This window comes from Podarcis muralis, chromosome 1 (assembly GCF_964188315.1).
Source record: "Podarcis muralis chromosome 1, rPodMur119.hap1.1, whole genome shotgun sequence".
NCBI lineage: Eukaryota > Metazoa > Chordata > Lepidosauria > Squamata > Lacertidae > Podarcis > Podarcis muralis.
In genome coordinates, this window is record NC_135655.1 from 14,060,099 (window position 1) to 14,078,204 (window position 18,106).

Sequence of the window (18,106 nt, forward strand, 5' to 3'; positions counted from 1 at the left end):
CTGCGCAAGGCTAAAGAGGAAGCCCGGGCAGCGAGCGGGATGGATTGCGCTCGCTGCCCGGGCTTCCTCTATTGCCTAGCACGCCCCTCCAGCCACGGGAGGCTGCACAAGGCTAAAGAAGCCAACTTTTTTAAAAAAATCTCTATCTCTACCTCTTTTTAAAAATCTCTCTATCTCTACCTCTTTTTCTTTTTTCGTCCTTTCTCCACCCCCTTATTTTCCTCTGGATCAGTGTTTTTATCTAGATTAACGTTTTAGTTGGGGGGGGGGATATTATAAAAAAGGAAACTTTGCAGCTTTTATTTTAGTATACAATAAAAACAGATTAAACAAAACACAAGAGAAGGAACTAGCATAGAAGAAGAAGAGAAAAGGGAAAGAGGGAGGATACAAAGCCATTTACCAGAGGTAGATCTTAACCCTTGCCTCACCTGGGAGCTTCTCTGGACAGGAATTCCCTTGGCTTAAGTGGGGTGAGGGAAGAGTGGCAGGTAGGGGGGTACCTACCTAGACAGTGAAGCCACATGTCTCTCCAATGAAAATTGGGAGTGGGCATTGTGTGAAGTGGCTGTGGATCTCCTGCCGCAGAAGTGTAGGACTGTATAGAGTTGGGAGGGCCACCCGAGGGTCATCTAGCCCAGCCCCCTCACAATGTAGGAATCACAGCTAAAGAACGCCAGGCAGATGGTCCCCCAACCGCTGCTTAAAAGCCTCCAGTGGTGGAGACCCCCAACAACTTCCGAGGTCACAGAATTGCAGGGTTGGAAGGGAACCCCAGGAGTCATCTAGTCCACCCCCGGTGGACAGCGGGCACGATCCATCCCGTTGTGCAAGGCTAAAGATGCTGCTCAAGGCTAAAGAGGAAGCGCGCAGCCTGTCCGTTGCTCTTTGGGGCTGGGGGGGGGGGAATAATATTTTTTCCCTTGATTTCCCCCTCTAAAAACTAGGTGCGTCCTGTGGTCCGGTGCGTCCAATAGAGCGAAAAATACGGTGTGTGGACTTTCTGGGTGGGTATTGTGATTAGCAGAGCTAACTTTGAAAGCAATCTGGGTTCCAACCACTATATGGTTGACATCCTTTCTCTATGATTAATCAGATCCACTTTCTTGGAAGTTAGTCCCATTGATCTCGGTGGGACTTACTTCTGAGCATACGATTGCTCTGCCAGACACATGAGCAAGTCACACAAACACAGAGAGCACATCAGTGGACAAACCCTCAAGCTTTATTGGGCTATGCCTGGGAGTCTTCAATCATAACACTGGCATTTTCTGGACCAACAGCCAAATGGCTTACTCAAGGGGATACTTAAATTATTCTCAGATTTATAGGTTTTAATGGGCACTGACAGCAATAAACGATGCATTACAAATCATAGCTGCGCTGGCGTGCCAGGTGACAACAGAGTTTTCTCTAAATTTTGTGATGTAGTAGTTATGAGTGCAAAGGGAACAACAACAAAAGCTTCTAGAGCCTCTATCCCATCGAGAGCCTTCCATTTACACAACCTCAGCTCCAATAGTTTCAATGGGACTTAGGCATGACCAATTTACACAGGATTGCACCTGACCTTCTAAGCAACTGGAGACAAAAGCAATATTAAAATTAAAGCTCAGAGTATTTAAAAACCGAATTCTCCACCCAAAATTATTCACATTGTCATTTTTCCCCCATGACGAGCTACATGAATATTCTTTAATGGCACAAACTCTTCTGAGAGCAACATGGCAATATGCTGATAGTTCTGGAAGAACCCATTGGAAATTAGGGGTGCCTAAAAACCAAAGTAGACATTATAAGGTAAACACAGAGTTATCAACCCTGGGTGGGGGATGTTCAACCCTTTCTTATCTCCTTCAAATACACCTCTGACCATTTTTTACGTCACCGCCCCTAGTCCAAAGATGGGGGCCTGCATTGAGCAACCAGTAGAAGATCAAATATGGGGTTCAGAACACCCATTTACCAAGGCAACATCTAAATGCCAGTGAAATCAATGGGATTTACAGCTCACCCTCTATAGCAGCGTGAGGAGCTGAAGCCAGAGTGGAAGGAAGTGTGCTGAGAAATACGGACTTCCTCAAAGTTAGTGCTGGTTCTAGGTTTTGGAACCTGAAGATGGCCCTTAGTGGGGCCTGAATGGACCTTGCTTCCACCTTTAGCTAACCACTCATTTGCCCTCTCCCTCTAGGTCCAACCTGTACACCTGTCCAAATAGAGAGGAGAAGGCAAATGGGTGCTGCTGCTCACTCTACTCCCCCTTGTTAAATCCACACCACGCATTTAAAGCACTCTTATACCAAATTTAATTTATGGAGAATCCTGGGAAGTGTAGTTTGTGAAAGGTGCTGGGAAATGTAGGGTTGTGAGGTCAGCAGCCATAACAAAGTACAATTTTTGGGATTCTCTGATAAAATTGCAGAATATAGCTCTGAATGTCTGGTGCAGGTGTGACTGCAGAGAGAAGCCACAGCAAAGAAGAGGAGGAAGAGCAGCAACAGTGAGGCAAAGAGTCTCTAGAGAAGAAGAAGAAAAGTTTGGACTTGATATCCCGCCTTTCACTTCCCTTAAGGAGTCTCAAAGCAGCAAACAATCTCCTTTCCCTTCCTCCCCCACAACAAACACTCTGTGAGGTGAGTGAGGCTGAGAGACTTCAGAGAAGTGTGACTAGCCCAAGGTCACCCAGCAGCTGCATGTGGAGGAGCTGGGAAGCGAACCTGGTTCACCAGATTATGAGTCCACCGCTCTTAACCACTACACCACACTGGCTCCCTGAGGCTGATGGCAGGGCCCTCCCAGAGATGGAGAAGATACTCAGCAATTCTAACATAGGGAGCCAGTGTTGTACAGTGGGAACAGTGCTAGATTTGGACCGGGGAGACCCAGGTTCAAATATCCGCTCAGCCATGAAGCTCACTGGGTGACCTGGGTCAACCACACACACACACTCAGCCTAACCTACCTTACAGGGTTGTTGTGGGGATAAAATGGTGATGGCGAAGGGAACCAGTACGCTGCCTTGAGTTCCTTGCAAGGAGAAATGGTAAGAAATGTACTTAACCCAATAAAATAGCAAATATCCCTGATGCCATTATCCCTACTGATAATGAACCAATATGTTCGATGAAGTGCTTATGAGCACCTAAGTAGCTAGCTGGAGCCCGGCCATGAAGTCTAAAGTATTGGGTGCATTTATTTTTAAGTGCCAAGGGTGATTAATAGCAGCAATAACAACAGGAGAGGCAAGGCTGCCGGAGTCCCACATGGAGAGCGCATGGGACAAAGGCAGTCGACAGCGGCACTGAAACCACGCTCCTTTTTAATCCTGTTGCTGCTATGAATTATAACGTGGGAGACGGACATAAAGTATGTTATTACAGCATCATCTGTAATGCAAAGATTAACATCTCTCCTGCAAACAGCACCCAGGGGCAAGCAAGCAAACGAAGTCGGAGCCGCTGAAGAACCAGACCGGCCTGCAGGCTCTACAAGTGTGTATATATATGATGAATGCCGAAACACTTTCTATCATTCAGCAGTAAGAAACAAATATATACATATCTATTCACAATGAGCAGCAGTCGGGGTTTTATCGCTCAGTCTGTCAAGGCTGTCAGCCCCAGAGAGGCATTACAATAGTTAAATATCTAATGGTACCGAAGAGCCGGAATGTCACCAATAAAGAGAGAGAAAGAGAGAGACGAAACAGGTGCACGCTGTCAAATTACCGCCCGCTTGGAAAGTCACGATTATCGCTTTAACTATGGAATGCTACAATCCCCAGTGAAGCAAAGACAACCCCCCCCCCCAACCCGAACACAACAGCTGGTGCTCCCAGACCTGGAGAGGAGGGGGCGGGCAGGCGGGGAGATATCGAGATCGGTGGAAGTAACGAAGGAACGAGGTTAAAGAGGGGGGAATGTCAAAGGAGAAAGAGGAAAAAAGCTGGCTGTAGGGTTTTTGTTTTGTTTGTTTTTTGAGATCACACCCAAACGTCGGTGGAGCGCAGGATAACAAAGAGCAAAAAATAAAAAATGGAAGGCGCAAGAGAAACGAGGACCTCTGGTTGAGGAGAACCTCTGGAGATGAGTTATGGGAGTTGAGGTAGGGCCTTGGGGAGAGAGCTGGCGCTTCAGATTTGCAGGGTGGTAGCCACGGGGGGCAAGTCTGGCTACATCACTAGCCTCCTCTCTAATTTTCCGGTTTTCTTGACTCTTGTCTCTCATTCAGGTGTGTCCACTCTCCCAGAGCAGAGTCCAGGAAGGACCAGCCACACTGCAGCTGCAGAAGGAAAGGAGGAGTTGCGAGGCAAGAGATTGTACAGCACATCTGGAATGGGACTGACTAAACCAGGAGAGCATTTCTCATGCCTGTTTTATCATCTGGCAAAGGCACGAGATTTACAGTTTGATGAATGTGATGTTGATTGGTTTTTAACGTCTACCAATATTTTCCCAACAAATATTCTATATCGTTTTACATAAACCGCTTACAAGTTTGTTTGTCTATTAAGTGGCACATAACTCCTATAATTGGGACCTGTTTGAGGCCATCTGGGTGAGAACAGGACTATGGACTAGTTGGGCCACTGGCAAGATCCAGAAGGCTCTTAGAATCATAGAACTGTAGAGCTGGAAGGATTCCCGGGGGTCATCTAGTCCAACCCCTTGCAATGCAAGAATCCTGCCCACGGCCATCCCTGGTTGGGCTTGAACCACCAACCTTCTGGTTAACAGTCAGATGCACTAGCCCACGGTGCCACTGGGGGGGGGGCTTCTAACATTCTTAATAAATGAATAAATAAAAATGTGTACAAGCAAACCTCTAGCCCAATAATTTGAATTAAGTAGTAAAAAAATTTTGAGCAGAAGAGGGGGGAAAGTCGGAGGGGGAGTCCTATCTAAAGGGGGCTACCCAAACAGGCCAGTGAAGACAGATTGTGCCAAGGAACCACAAAATGTTAACAACTGGGAGGTGAAAACAGAAAACCAGGGCGCAGGGGGCTGGAGTGACAGGAATCTGAGCAGAAGCACTCAGCACTGCAACATTTTGTTGTCTGCTGCCTACTATCCTTGGCAGATGCTGATCAAAGACTCCTTCCAAACAGTGATTTTACCAAAGCCATTTCCCTTCCCCGGGACACAATCCCGCCCCTTGCGCAGGGGTGCGGCTAGCCGCCATGTCACAGGGAGTCCCCGCCACGCCACGCCCTAGGCCAACCAATCTGGTCAGCCAGGGGGCGTGGTGCGCAGCATTTAAGCAGCCGGCGGGTGGGAACTCACCCCTTTTTTCTGGTTCCCACTCGCGCAGTTCACCCACCCTCTTAATCCTTTTGACCTTGCTATGGACCTTGGTTGGTCGCCTGTTGAAGGGGCCTGGTAGGGGGTCGCCTGTTGAAGGGGCCTGGTTTTTCCACTTGGCAAAACTGGCACCAGCCATTTGGTTTCTCTCCTACCTCGTAGCAAATCATCACAACTTTGTAAGGTTTGGCAGTAAGGCATAGGCGTAATCGGCTGGAGGTGAGGGGAGGTAGTGGCCATCACCTACCCCTCCTATTTCAAGGGTATTCTGTTAAAGGAATCCGGGGGAATTGGTGTCAAATGTCTTTATTCCAGCACAGGGGACGGGTTCAGGGCCTTGCCATTCAGTTTCACATTAGGCAAGTGAGGTAAAACTACTTATACGTCTGAGTGAAAGTAGGGGGACCACATTTTTAAAATTAAAATAAAAGAACACTGCACAAAGAAAGGCAGCACATGAAGCAACAAGAACGCTTCTCTCTAGTTTGACTAGCTTTCCGCAGGCAGGGAGTTACCGAGAAAGGGGAACATTTTCCCTTATGTGATCTAAAGTGGAAAAGCCCCTGGAGGGGTGTATCACTTCATTCTCCTGAATGTGCAGATCCTGCCCCTGAAGACATTTCAGTTTCCATCCTGTTCCCTTTGGTTTCTATCCTGCCGGTGTTTAATAAAAACTAAGTATTACTTCACTTGCCTTAAGGACCTGTACAAATTAGGACTGCCACCTTTTGTTTTTAGGAAACACAGCAGCCCTGCCCTTGATGGATGATTGACACAGTGGCAGCCTCAGCAGAGCACCTGGGCTGCAGCGCTGGGTTCGCGTTGCACTGCAAAGGGTGCCTCTACGTGTGTGTGTGCCTTTAGCTTAGTCTAGGATTACCTAATAGAATAGGCTTCCAACCGCATTATTGCAGATTCACAGAAAGTAAAGGAGAAATACTTGTGCAACTGAGCCTGTTGCGCAGAATGGAGAGGGAAGCATAATAACAATTATCGGCAACCACGGTCTGGGCATTGGAGAAAAGAGAAAAGGCAGACTCTTGCATGCCCAGAAGTCCTGAAACACTGTCAAAAGTAATATGCCTCTGAACACCAGTTGCAGGGAATCGCTCAAGTCCTGTTGATGGCTTCTCACAGGCACCTGGCTGGGCACTGTGAGAACAGGATGCTGGGCTATATGGACCACTGGCTTGACTCAGCAGCATTCTTCTTATGCCATTACTGAAGAGAAATGGCTGGAAGTGGTGGTGGTGGTGTTTAACTCCCTTGTGAAGCAGACTTCAAATATTTCCATTTTACAGGTGGAGAGGGTGATAGTGGCACCACTCACTCATTTACAACTCTGGTTGGCTGCTGAAACTCAGCCTCCCAGTTCCAACGCACATTCATTTCTTGCATTTTCCTTCCTTTCTTTTCTCCTGTCGCCACACGCGCACATACCCCTCCCACCAATCCTTTTGCTCTCTTTCCCAGTCTCCTAACTGCAGCCACCAGCCGCACATTTGCACACCTTCCTGCATCCAGACTGATCTCATTCTCTTACGCCGATAGCCCCTCTGATCCCATTGGCTCCATATGCCCCCTTGTTAACCCCCATCTCCAGTTTTGGATTGACTCTCCCATTCATTGCTGCAAGCCCCCCTCCTGGCTGTTCTTTTCTGTTCTGATGCCATTTGCTCTGGTCTGAAATTGCCTGCTTCTCCCGTCCCTCCCTCCTGCCTGATCCCTCAGTCCCCCTCCTGATATTCAGTCTATTAACCTCCCTGACTTCTCTGTAGCTGTCAGCCTTCGCAATCCCTCCCTTTCCCCAACTGCCATCTGCAAACATGTTCAACTCCAGCCCTCCCACTCCTGAACGCCTCCTGCAGGTTCTCTCCCCACCTAATCTCCCTTTTCTCCTCCACTACCACTGTGCCTTTGACCGGTTATTATTCTACATATCCTCTTTTATTTGATTCGCCTACCCTCAGAATATAAACTCTTCCTAGCAGGGAGTTCGTCTCCTCTACATTCATAAAGCACTGTGGAAAATGTGCAAAGCTGCATTAGAGAGGTTAAATCACTTTTCCGAGAGTCGTTGCTGACTTCCAAGTTAGGCTCAAAAAGCTTATTCAGATTAAGCACAGTTCTCCTCTCCCCGACAAGTGCTAACATAAAACAGAATACAAGCCAGGCAAACATCGTTCTGTTTGCTGTTCATTAGAGAGAGACGCCACTTGAGTGCCACAGCAACGAAGAAAACAAGGGCCATGCACAGTGAAAGGAGACGGCAATTTCCAAACAATCTTGCTGCCTTGGCTAGCTGCTCTCCGTCATTCCAAGGTGCCAATGAACCAGACTGTGCATGCAACCCAAGAGTGACCACACTTTTAAAGGCCTCAATGCGTCAATGTGCAGTCCAAGAAGAACCGCCTAATATCTTATACACACTAGGGAGCAACCCTCTGAACAACCCAAGGGATTTAATGCGACAGTGCAAGAGGTCTTGGGCAGCATGTCTCAGATCATACGATACAACTGCTTAGGAAGGGCTCCAACACAGGAGGAGGAAATGACAGAGGAGGGGAATGAATGGCAGGAACCTGGGTTGGAGGAGAGGTGGTCTCCCTCCTCCCCCCCCCCAATCAGTCGCTATGGGAGGGGGAACAGGGATGTCAGTTCTTACCCCCCCCATAAACCTTCCTGTACCATGGAGAGTCTTGGTGAAGTCGTGGGAGTCCCAATGTCTGCTGCTGAGTCAGTACCATTACATGCCTTAATAAGGTATCTCCCCCCCCCCCCCTCACAAGTAAGAGCCTCTGCTTGCTTGTTCGGGGAGGGAGCCAGGCCAGAATTCCTCAAGTCCCCTTACAAACACAATTAGCACAAATACGAGTCTGTAAAGGCCTCCAAAGATCCATGCATCCACTGTGGGTATGCTTGGCCACTGCAGAATATGGGATGCTGGGCAAAATAGAGTTTATTTTTGATCCAGTAGGGCTGCTCTTGCGTAATACCAAGTATTTTATCTGTGACCTTCAAATCTTGCCCTATGTGCAAAGGAATCAGAAGGCTGTTTTAGCTACACAACAACGCTTCAAGGTAAGGTGAATTGCCCAAGGACACACCAGGAGCTTCACACCTGAAGGGGGAGAACACAGGCTTTGTACGAAAAAGGTCCCCAGGTCCCCAGCATCCTTTAGGTATGGTTGGGAAGAAGAATTTCTGCCTGAAACTCTGGAGTGCTGCTTCCAGCCAAGTGTTGACAACGCTGAGCTAGATGGACCAATGGTTTGACTTGATGATGTTCCTAATCCAGCACAATAGTGAATGCTGCACCTTAGGTCAAAACAGTGTATATCTATGTGTGGCGTTTCCTATGTCTTGAGATTTGATTAACCCACTACTACAGACATAACAGACAGGTGGTGAGGTCCCTTGCAGAATTTTAAACATGTGCTCATTGAAGACCTTGCTATTGCTAGACGAAGAAGGCACACAGGTATAGAAAAGAGTTTCAATCTCATCCCCTCCTATTCCCAGGGTTGGTCCCATACATTTTGGAACCTGAGGCGAACCGCAAAATGCCCCTCCCCACTAAGGAAGAAAAAGTGAGTGAAGATCTACAAGTGGGGAATAAAGATCTACTACAACACGGGTGGCGATGTGGTCTAAACTACTGAGCCTCTTGGACTTGCTGATCAGAAGGTCAGCGGTTCGAATCCCTGCGACAGGGTGAGCTCCCGCTCCTGCCAACATAGCAGTTCAAAAGCACATCAAAGTGCAAGTAGATAAATAGGTACCACTCTGGCGGGAAGGTAAACGGCATTTCCGTGCGCTGCTCTGGTTCGCCAGAAGCGGCTTAGTCAGGCTGGCCACATGACATGCTGGCCAATAAAGCGAGATGAGCGCCGCAACCCCAGAGTCGTCCATGACTGGACTTAATGGTCAGGGGTCCCTTTACCTTTACAAGCTTGTAGAGGCAGCATTGGGAGGCGGACTGCCAATGAGACGTCAGATCCGGCCTCCAAGGAGGGTACCACAGCAGTGACTGCCACTATAGCAGTGGCCGCAGTGGCAAGCAAACTTGGGAGGCTGGCTCTGCTGCCCCTGCAGATTCTGCCACCTGAGCCAACCTGAGCCTCACCTTGCGTCATGTGTGGGCCGGAGCTTCCCATTCCTGCCAGATCAAAGAAGTACGTGAAGATGAAACACTCCATCCTGCTTTGTCTGCAGTACAGTGAAAGTGCAGCTTTTCCTTTTTGGAGGCACAAGAGGAATTTTGTGCACAGGCGGATTCTAACTGAGGTACTTGACGCCCTTTCCACTTGTGGTTTGCATGCAGCAAACCATTTATCCGGATGCACCTCCTTCACACAGCAAGAACCGAGATCCATCGTACCCTGCAGAACTTTTAGCATCGTCCAATGCCTGGCAAATCACATGGGCATTGCATTCAGAAGACATTTTCATCATCTTAATACGGTGTCGAAGTCACCCTGGGCTGGCTCGACCACATGGCGTGAAAAATCTGCCTTTTGTTTAACAAGCACCCCTCATTTAAAGAGACTTCCCTGTTAGCACACTTAGCAACACTTAAGGACCACCATATAAACTCAAAAAACCCCCACCCACCCCACCAAAAGTCTATGCAGGTTCACTGCACAGCCTCCAGAAATTCTACATGCAGCACTGTTAAAAGGGCTAACTTGGTATCTGATGAGTCACAGAATCCATTTGCTTCTAGTGACCTACTTAACTACTAACCCAGTTATCTCTCTCTCCATCTGTCAAGACGGGTTTTAAATCATGCCAGCTCTGTGTGTGCAAAAGCTGCAGTGCCAAGTTATTCCCAGAGGGACGGGGGGGGGGCGCGTTGAGTAAATGTTTCTAGCTATTAAATATAGAAAACTGGAGGACTACATCATCAACTCAGTGAGAAACAATGCCCACATTTAACAGCTAAGCCAAGTCTCAGGATGACAGCTTCCAAAGATTTAGCTGCAAATATTTCTAAAGCAGGCTATTTTAAAAATGCGTAGTACGTCTCCATACACTTTCCCCTTCCCTCCACGAAAATTATGAAAAGCGCTGATCATCTCAGAATAATCAGGTTTAACAGGTTAGAAGTAATATATGCTTCTAGTATCCTTAATACATCATAACCTCCTTTCGCGGAATTTGAATCCCTGTCATTCCAAACTACTGATTTTTTTTCCCTCTATTCTTTTTTCTTTTTAGGCTGATGCTTTTAACACGTTTCTATGGTTACTACCCAAGGTCACATCACAGAAGCCTGGACAGCAAGCAGTTCAGAAAGACAAAAGGCAGTTCACATCCATTGCTGTATTAAATAATGTATGAATGTTAAGGCACTCACGTTGGGGGGGGGGCGGGGAGGTGAAAAAGAAAATTGTATGCACACCTAAGTCCAGGGGTCTCTGTTATCCAAGGCAGCACAGGAAGTATGTTAATGATTTAGAGTGTTTTGATGAATTTTCTTTTGGCACAAATGCTCTAGAATATATATTTTGACCTCAGATCTGCATGGGCAAATCGCTGAAAAATCCGAGAGAGGGATCTGCTGGAATAACTATTTTGATAAGGACACTTTAGCAGAATAAGATAGAGATTCCTTGCTGGAGGTACATCAGGAGCTGCCCCAAATTTCCTTTCGGAAAATGAGCATCTCAGTCCCATGCATGCTTCCTTAGAAATCATCACTATATTAAATGGGGATTGCTCCCAGTTTGCAGTCTTAGTGCTCACACCTGCAAGAATTATAGCCATAACTGAGATAGAGAAGGACTTTTCCCTCCAGACCAAATGACCAAGGTCCCCTAAAGCTGTTTTTGCCTGTTCTGAATAGTTTTGAGTCTCTTGTTCAAGTTGTTGGCCGTTGACATAATGCAGGTCACATAAGCCATGAACACCATATAAACGTATGGTAAAAAATAAAAAAATAAAAAACACTGTGTCCCATAATGCATGAATGAACCAATAAATGGCTAGTCCTAGATCTGAAAATGTTGAAGATAAGTGGCTAATGTTATGTTTAGATATATCGGGGTGGGGAACCTCAGACCAGGCACCAAATAAAACCATCTGGGACCTTCTACCTGCTTCTTAGACCATACACCTTTCTCCAGGGTGACACAACTCACTGACCCTGCTAAAGTGATTTTGCCTAGCTGGGCTGGGTTTTTTGATTGCAATAACACCTCTTTCATGTTTGGATGGAGATATATTCACCTTTGCACAATCCCATGTTCAATCCCCAGCGTCTCCAAGGTGGCCTGGGAGAAATGGCCCCCGCCTGAAACTCTGGAGAGCAGTTGTCAATCAGGTGATGATGAAGAAGAAGGAGTTAAGGATATTGACGAGGTGAAACAGGTGCAGAGAAGGGTGACCAAGATGGTCAAAGGTCTGGAAACCAAGCCGTATGACGAATGGTTGATGGAGCTGGGTATGTTTAGCCCGGGAAAAGAGGAGACTGAGAAGATATATGATAGCCAGAAACTCCAGCGGGTGCAGAATGCTGCGGCGAGACTCCTTACGAGGTCCTCGCCACAGGATCACATTCCCCCAGTGCTGTACCAGCTGCACTGGCACCCGGTGGAGCACAGGATCAGGTTTAAGGTGCTGGTTTTAACCTTTAATGCCCTATGCGGCCTAGGACCCTTGTACCTACGGGACCACCTCTCCTGGTATGTCCCACGGATGTCCTTACAGTCTTCAAATAAAAACATCTTGGAGATCCCGGGCCACAGGGAGGTTAGGCTGGCCTCACCCAGAGCCAGGGCTTTTTCGGCTGTGGCTCCAATCTGGTGGAACGCTCTGTCACAAGAGACTAGGGCCCTTCGGGACTTGACATCTTTCCGCAGGGCCTACAAGACAGAGCTGTTCCACCAGGCCTTTGGCCAAGGCACAGTCTGACCCCCTCCTTCTGTAATCCTCACAGAACTCTAGCCCAATGGTTGCCATTAATTTGACTCTGAATTGATTTTCGAATGAATGGATTTTCGAATATATTTCAATTAATTGATTGCTATTTCATGTAAACAGTGTTATTTTTACTGTTGTTAGCAGCTCTGAGCCCGGCTTCGGCTGGGGAGGGCGGGATATAAATAAAATTTTATTATTTATTATTATTATCTTCAAATATCGAAAGAGCTGTCATTCGGAAGATGGAGCAAGCTTTTTTTCCCCTGCTCTGGAGGGTGGGACTCCAACCAATGGATCCAAGTTGCAAGAAAGGAGATTCTGACTAAACATCAGGAAGAACTTTTCTGAAAGGAAGAGCTGTTTGACATCGGAACAGGTTCCCTCGGGAGGTAGCGGAGTCTCCTTCCTTGGGGGTTTTTAAGAAGAGGCTGGGTGGCCATCTATCATGGATGCTTTAGCTGAGATACCTGGATAGCAGGGGATTGGACTAGATTACCCTCAGGGTCCCCTCCAACTCTACAATTCTATGATTCTGTGATTTATTTGTTTCCTTACCCAGCCTTCAGCCAAAGATCCCACAGTGGGTTAAAACAGTAAGACAATATTGAGCTAAATGGACCAGTGATAAGGCAGCTTCTTATGCCTCAAAGGTAGTCAAGGCCCCCCCCCCCTGAACCTGCCCCCAGCTCCCCAGTTCACAATAAACAGCAAAGCGAACCATTTATCAGAACTAATTGAAGCGCCTGAGCCTTGGAAGAAAAACACATTAGTCATTTAGCAGTTGTGCTAATATTGCAATGCTTTTCTCCCCATTTCATTAGGGGCACAATGTTCCAATGGCCTAATCATATGCTCAGTCACTGCTCAGCCAGTACCCTGAGACATGACAAGCTGTGTTGCTAGGCCTACACTTGATAAGGTGCCTGCTCTCCCAGTCACCTCAATTATTGACTGTATTTTATGGTCAATCTAATGGCCAAATGCTTATCAGCAAACCATCAGGTGCCTGTAATAGGAGAGTGACCCTCAGTTTATATGTACCATTAATGCTCATTAGTGAATAATTAGATTCTTTAATCCGCAAACTCAGAGGCATGCAAATATGACCAAGCATTCTGGTTCTAGAAATAAGTCTACTAAATGCTTCCTTTTGAAGATAAAACATCCATACAATTCTGGGCATTTGGGCAGTAAGGGCATGAAATCTGCAGCGTGGCAGGTGGTTTCAAAGAGATTTGTCCTATCCGGAAAGAGATTTGGGGTTCTTGTTTTTTAATCTCTCAAATTGAAAAAGAACATTTGTAACTGGGGAGAAAGAGGAGGAAAGGCCTATATTCCGTCTACATATACTGGTACAGAAATAGGCATTTGAGTAAGGCGAGAAGATAATATATTTATTCAGCTGGTTTTCAACATCCCACTTTACTCTCTCAGCATTCTGCCATATTCTAGTGACCCAAGTCACAGCAGGAGGCCAGGTAGATAAAGGTCTGGAGTTTTGTAAATAACATACAAAAAGGTAACAAACAATTATATTTAATTACAAATAATAAAAATTAGTACCTTCAAAACAAACTTCATATGGTTGTATACAGCTTAAATGCACTTTCTAGAAGCATAAAATCTATCCCTAGAGATTCTTAACGCCTTTTTTATGCATTGTCTTTATCTATATATCCACTTGTTCCCAAATATGATAGAAGCCACATTAGCTGAGCAGTGAAAGCTCTCACCTCTCTTGCTCCGAGATCAATTTATTTTTAATGCTCAACAATGGTACCTATAGAAGTCTCATCCACAATTAAAATTAATTTGTATGCATTGTTATAATTACTATTATTGGTATATATTTATTTATTTATACCCCACCTTTCTTCCCTGACAGGGACTCCTTTACAGAGAAAAATAAGAACAGCTGAAAACATAGAAAAATAATTATCTATTAAAGAACCATTAAACATTGATAGTGGTGGTGGAGTGTAACTTTTATACTAAACGTGCAAGGAAAGGGAGCAAACAACCACCTCTCCCAAGTCGCCTTGCTTTGAGCTCTGCTGCTTTGAGCTATTTTCTCACACTGGGTATCAGAGTTAGGTTGGGATAAATGGCTTAAAGCAGCGGGGAGTGTTAAAGTAAGACCTAGGAGCCTTACAGAGCCACAACAGAGACACCAGCATTTAAAAAGGAAGAGGGGAAAAGCACAAGGTCTTGTTCGTCATTCTGCCCAACTTGGACCCAACCTTGTTCTTTTTATTATTATCCAACATTTCCTCCATGGAGCTCAGGTATACTGTATACTGTCCTAACCGCCCCTGATTGTATCTGCACTTGAAGCTTATTTGGCGAGTGCACATTCGAACCCAGATCTCTCCTCGTCCCATAGTCTAGCCGTGAGGTCACACTGCCTCTCAGCAAGCATTCTTTGCTCCCATAACCTGCTCCTTGATCCCAAGCTGTGCATTTTTGAACGTTCACCCTACTCCAAGATCCTTTAAAACCTCTGTAATTTCCCAGCAAGCACCTTTCATGGTGCAGAATTTGTGCCCTTGCACCTGTGAAAACCAGGACCCTCTCTTATTGCATCTGGGCCTCTATCTAACATCTTAAGATTTTGAGAAAAGAAACCCTTTCTTCTTGTGCCAGTTCTCTGATGGGAAAATACTGCTTCTGCCAAGCTCTGTGAGCCCTTCTCAGCCAGAAGCATCTTCCTGATTAAGGAATGGTAGTCTGGGATGGCATTTGCCTTGCAGTCCGACACTAGACAGTCCTTTCTTTCGAGAGAGAGTGGAATTTGGGAGTTAACTCCGTTTCAAATTTTGTTTAGGTGCCAGATTGCATTACAGCACGTGTGCGAGCAGGAGAAGACTACACGCTTCCTCTTGAGGCTAATGAGTAAAAATATCAAAGTTAAATGTAAGAGTGTTGCATAATTAAGCCTGATGAAGTTGAGCAACCACTTTTAAACAAGGACTCTTGAGTCAGTATTCAAATGCAGCCTGCGTACATTTCACCAAGCATAACAAAGCAAAATCTGCCCAAGTTATGTAACAGCTTGTGGGCGCTATCTACAAAAGATAGAATCAGTGTGAGAAAGAACAAAAAAGAGAAGTCCATGGGAGTAATGTTGGAACCCGGCAATATCAGGTATCCCAGGAGCTACAGAGAGAAGTGGATGGCAACACAGAAAGCGGCTTCACACCAAAGCAGATCACTCGCTCCTTGTAGCTCAGCACTGACCATACCACCAGAGAAGGAAAGCTCTGATCTGAAAGCTCTGCTACCTTGCAGGATATCTTCAGAAGAAGAAAAGGCTAAAGAGTACACCTTACACCAGGGTTTCCCAAACTTGAGTCTTCTGCTGTGGCCGGACTACAACTCCCATCATCCCTAGCCAGCAGGGCCAGTGGCCATGGATGATGGGAACTGTAGTCCAAAAACAGCTAGAGACCCATTTTGGGGAAACCATACCTTACACAAATTTGGAGTGGAGTCTCTTAAGTCGGTTGGATGGCACCTTGTACGTCTCCTTCCGGCAACTCCTGCAGCCAAGCTGGTGCCAAATGTATTGCTCTGCTTTCCTCGGTGCACATCAGCAAGGCCAAGAAGGGAAATATTGTCATCTAGGCCGGTGTTCCCCAACCTTGGGCCTCCAGCTGTTTTTGGACTACAATTCCCATCATCCTTGACCACTGGTCTTGCTAGCGAGGGATGATGGGAGTTGTAGTCCAAAAACAGCTGGAGGCCCAAGGTTGGGGAACACTGATCTAGGCAATCCAGGTCTTCCATGCACACTGCTCAGGCTTGCGCCCAGTGGAGGTCCCTTTGGTGCTGCTAACACAGCAGTTTGACTTCACCCCCAGAGGTGCCCTTGAATGTCTCTCAAGACAGATTAATAATAATAATAATAATAATAATAATAATAATAAATTTTATTTATATCCCGCCCTCCCCAGCCGAAGCCGGGCTCAGGGCGGCTAACAACAATAAAACAGTACAAAAGTACAACATAAACAACACTCTAAAATCATTCATTATAAAATTAATTAATTCAAGCCACTGGCAACCATTGGGCCAGAGCTCCACGAAGATTGCCGAGGGAGGGAGTCAGGCTGTGCCCTGGCCAAAGGCCTAGTGGAACAGCTCTGTCTTGCAGGCCCTGCGGAAAGATGTCAAGTCCCGCAGGGCCCTGGTCTCTTGTGACAGAGCGTTCCACCAGATCGGAGCCACAGCCGAAAAAGCCCTGGCTCTCGTTGAGGCCAGCCTAACTTCTCTGTGGCCTGGGACCTTCAAGATGTTTTTATTTGAAGACCATAAGTTTCTCTGTGGGGCATACCAGGAGAATGCCAACAACATACACCAGGGATATAAACCCTGGACTGCAACTTCCATCTTCCCTGGCTATTGGTCATGCTAGCTGGAGCTGATGGGAGATTTTAGTCCAATGACATCTGGAGGGCCTTCCCTTGTCGATGCTCTCCAGGTTTTCAGAAAGAGGGGCTTTCTGTTGTTCTTTTTAGCTGCCGTTGTTCTCAGATGCCATACTGGGGCTCATGGTTTGGTGAAGGCACTACCAAGTCTCTGCTATGAAAATATCTAGCCTTACTCATGGGGCTACAGTTCCCAAGACCACCTAGTGTAAAGAGAATTACTGTTTGTCCACACACACCTCTGTGAATGAGTGAGAAAAGAAAGCACCTTTGTACAGGCTTCCAAAGCACAGCTCCCACTTTTCCTGGCACAGGTAAGCAAGATTTCCAGTAGAGAAGCAAGAGGTGGAAGGAAGGTGCCTAGTCTTTCGGGCACCCGTTGCTTTTCCGCTACAACTCCACCCTGCTCCCAACCCCATAATCTTTTTCCCCAGAAGAAGTTGCAAGCTCATGCTTCCATTGCATAGCGATCCCATTCATTACCCAAACATTCTCCTGCCTGAGCTGCCATCTGCAACAACAACACCAACCGCCCAGTAAGCACTTGGTTTGTGGTCATTTCATACACAAGAGCAACTATGTTAATTGTAATGGTGAAAACTACCTTATGAAGAATGACGCTGCAGCTGAAGTTCCTGCAGAGACGCCGGCCGGGGCGACCAGACTTTGGGAAGCCAATGGCCCAGTGGTGCCAGTTTGGTCACAGTTGTTTTGCCCTGAGGTGACTTGAATATTGGAGCCTTCCCTTCCGCACTCTGCTGCTGTAGCCTCCTAAGGGAAAAGCAAAATTAAAAACAGGGAGTTATAAATATATTAACTTAAGACTAATAGTACTTCCACCCACCTCAGATCTACTGTGGGCATACAATTGGGTATTTATTTAACTTCATTCATATACCCATCATCATTATATTTCAATATACCTGACTTGCACAAAAGAGCAGTCCATTAAAAAGCATCTTGCTTCAAGACTAGCATAGATTTGGAGTTGCTCCCATGAAAGACTGTCACTTCCTTCCTCCTCCTTTTCCTTTCCTACCTCCCATAACTGCAAGTGCACATATTATTTTTTACACAGCTGTTCTGTGCGACAGCACTTCAAATGAGCGGTTTTAAAAATACAGCTACAACAAACAACAAACGTTTCTTCAGAAACAACCAGTAGAAAAAGGACAGGCCGCATCCTTCCCTTTGGGCTGGTGGAAACCATGATGATAGATGGTACACATCAAAACATTACCACACAGGTGTTTTTTTTAATAATAATAAAAAACACCCATGCACACAATGTGCTTAAGTACGTTCACAATTGGGTAACACGCCATTTCATGCTGAATGTCTTTCCCTTTTTGGATTATCTGCAGACAGGAAAATCCGAATTTAGTATGGGCTGCAACTTGGATAAAGAGGATGTCATGTGGATGCTGAGAAAGAGAGAGAGAAGCAGCTTCAAAT

General features: G+C 46.3%; 1 protein-coding gene across 4 annotated transcripts in view; it reads right to left on the minus strand.

Moving 5' to 3' along the window:
- The window catches only part of KIF26A (kinesin family member 26A), a 159,416-nt gene that overhangs the window by 46,213 nt on the left and 95,097 nt on the right, over positions 1-18,106 (minus strand). For all 4 annotated transcript variants that reach the window (XM_077923545.1, XM_077923551.1, XM_077923557.1 and 1 more), the window contains exon 4: positions 17,256-17,422. In XM_077923545.1, the coding sequence (XP_077779671.1) occupies positions 17,256-17,422 (167 nt within the window). The remainder of the gene's footprint in view (positions 1-17,255; positions 17,423-18,106) is intronic.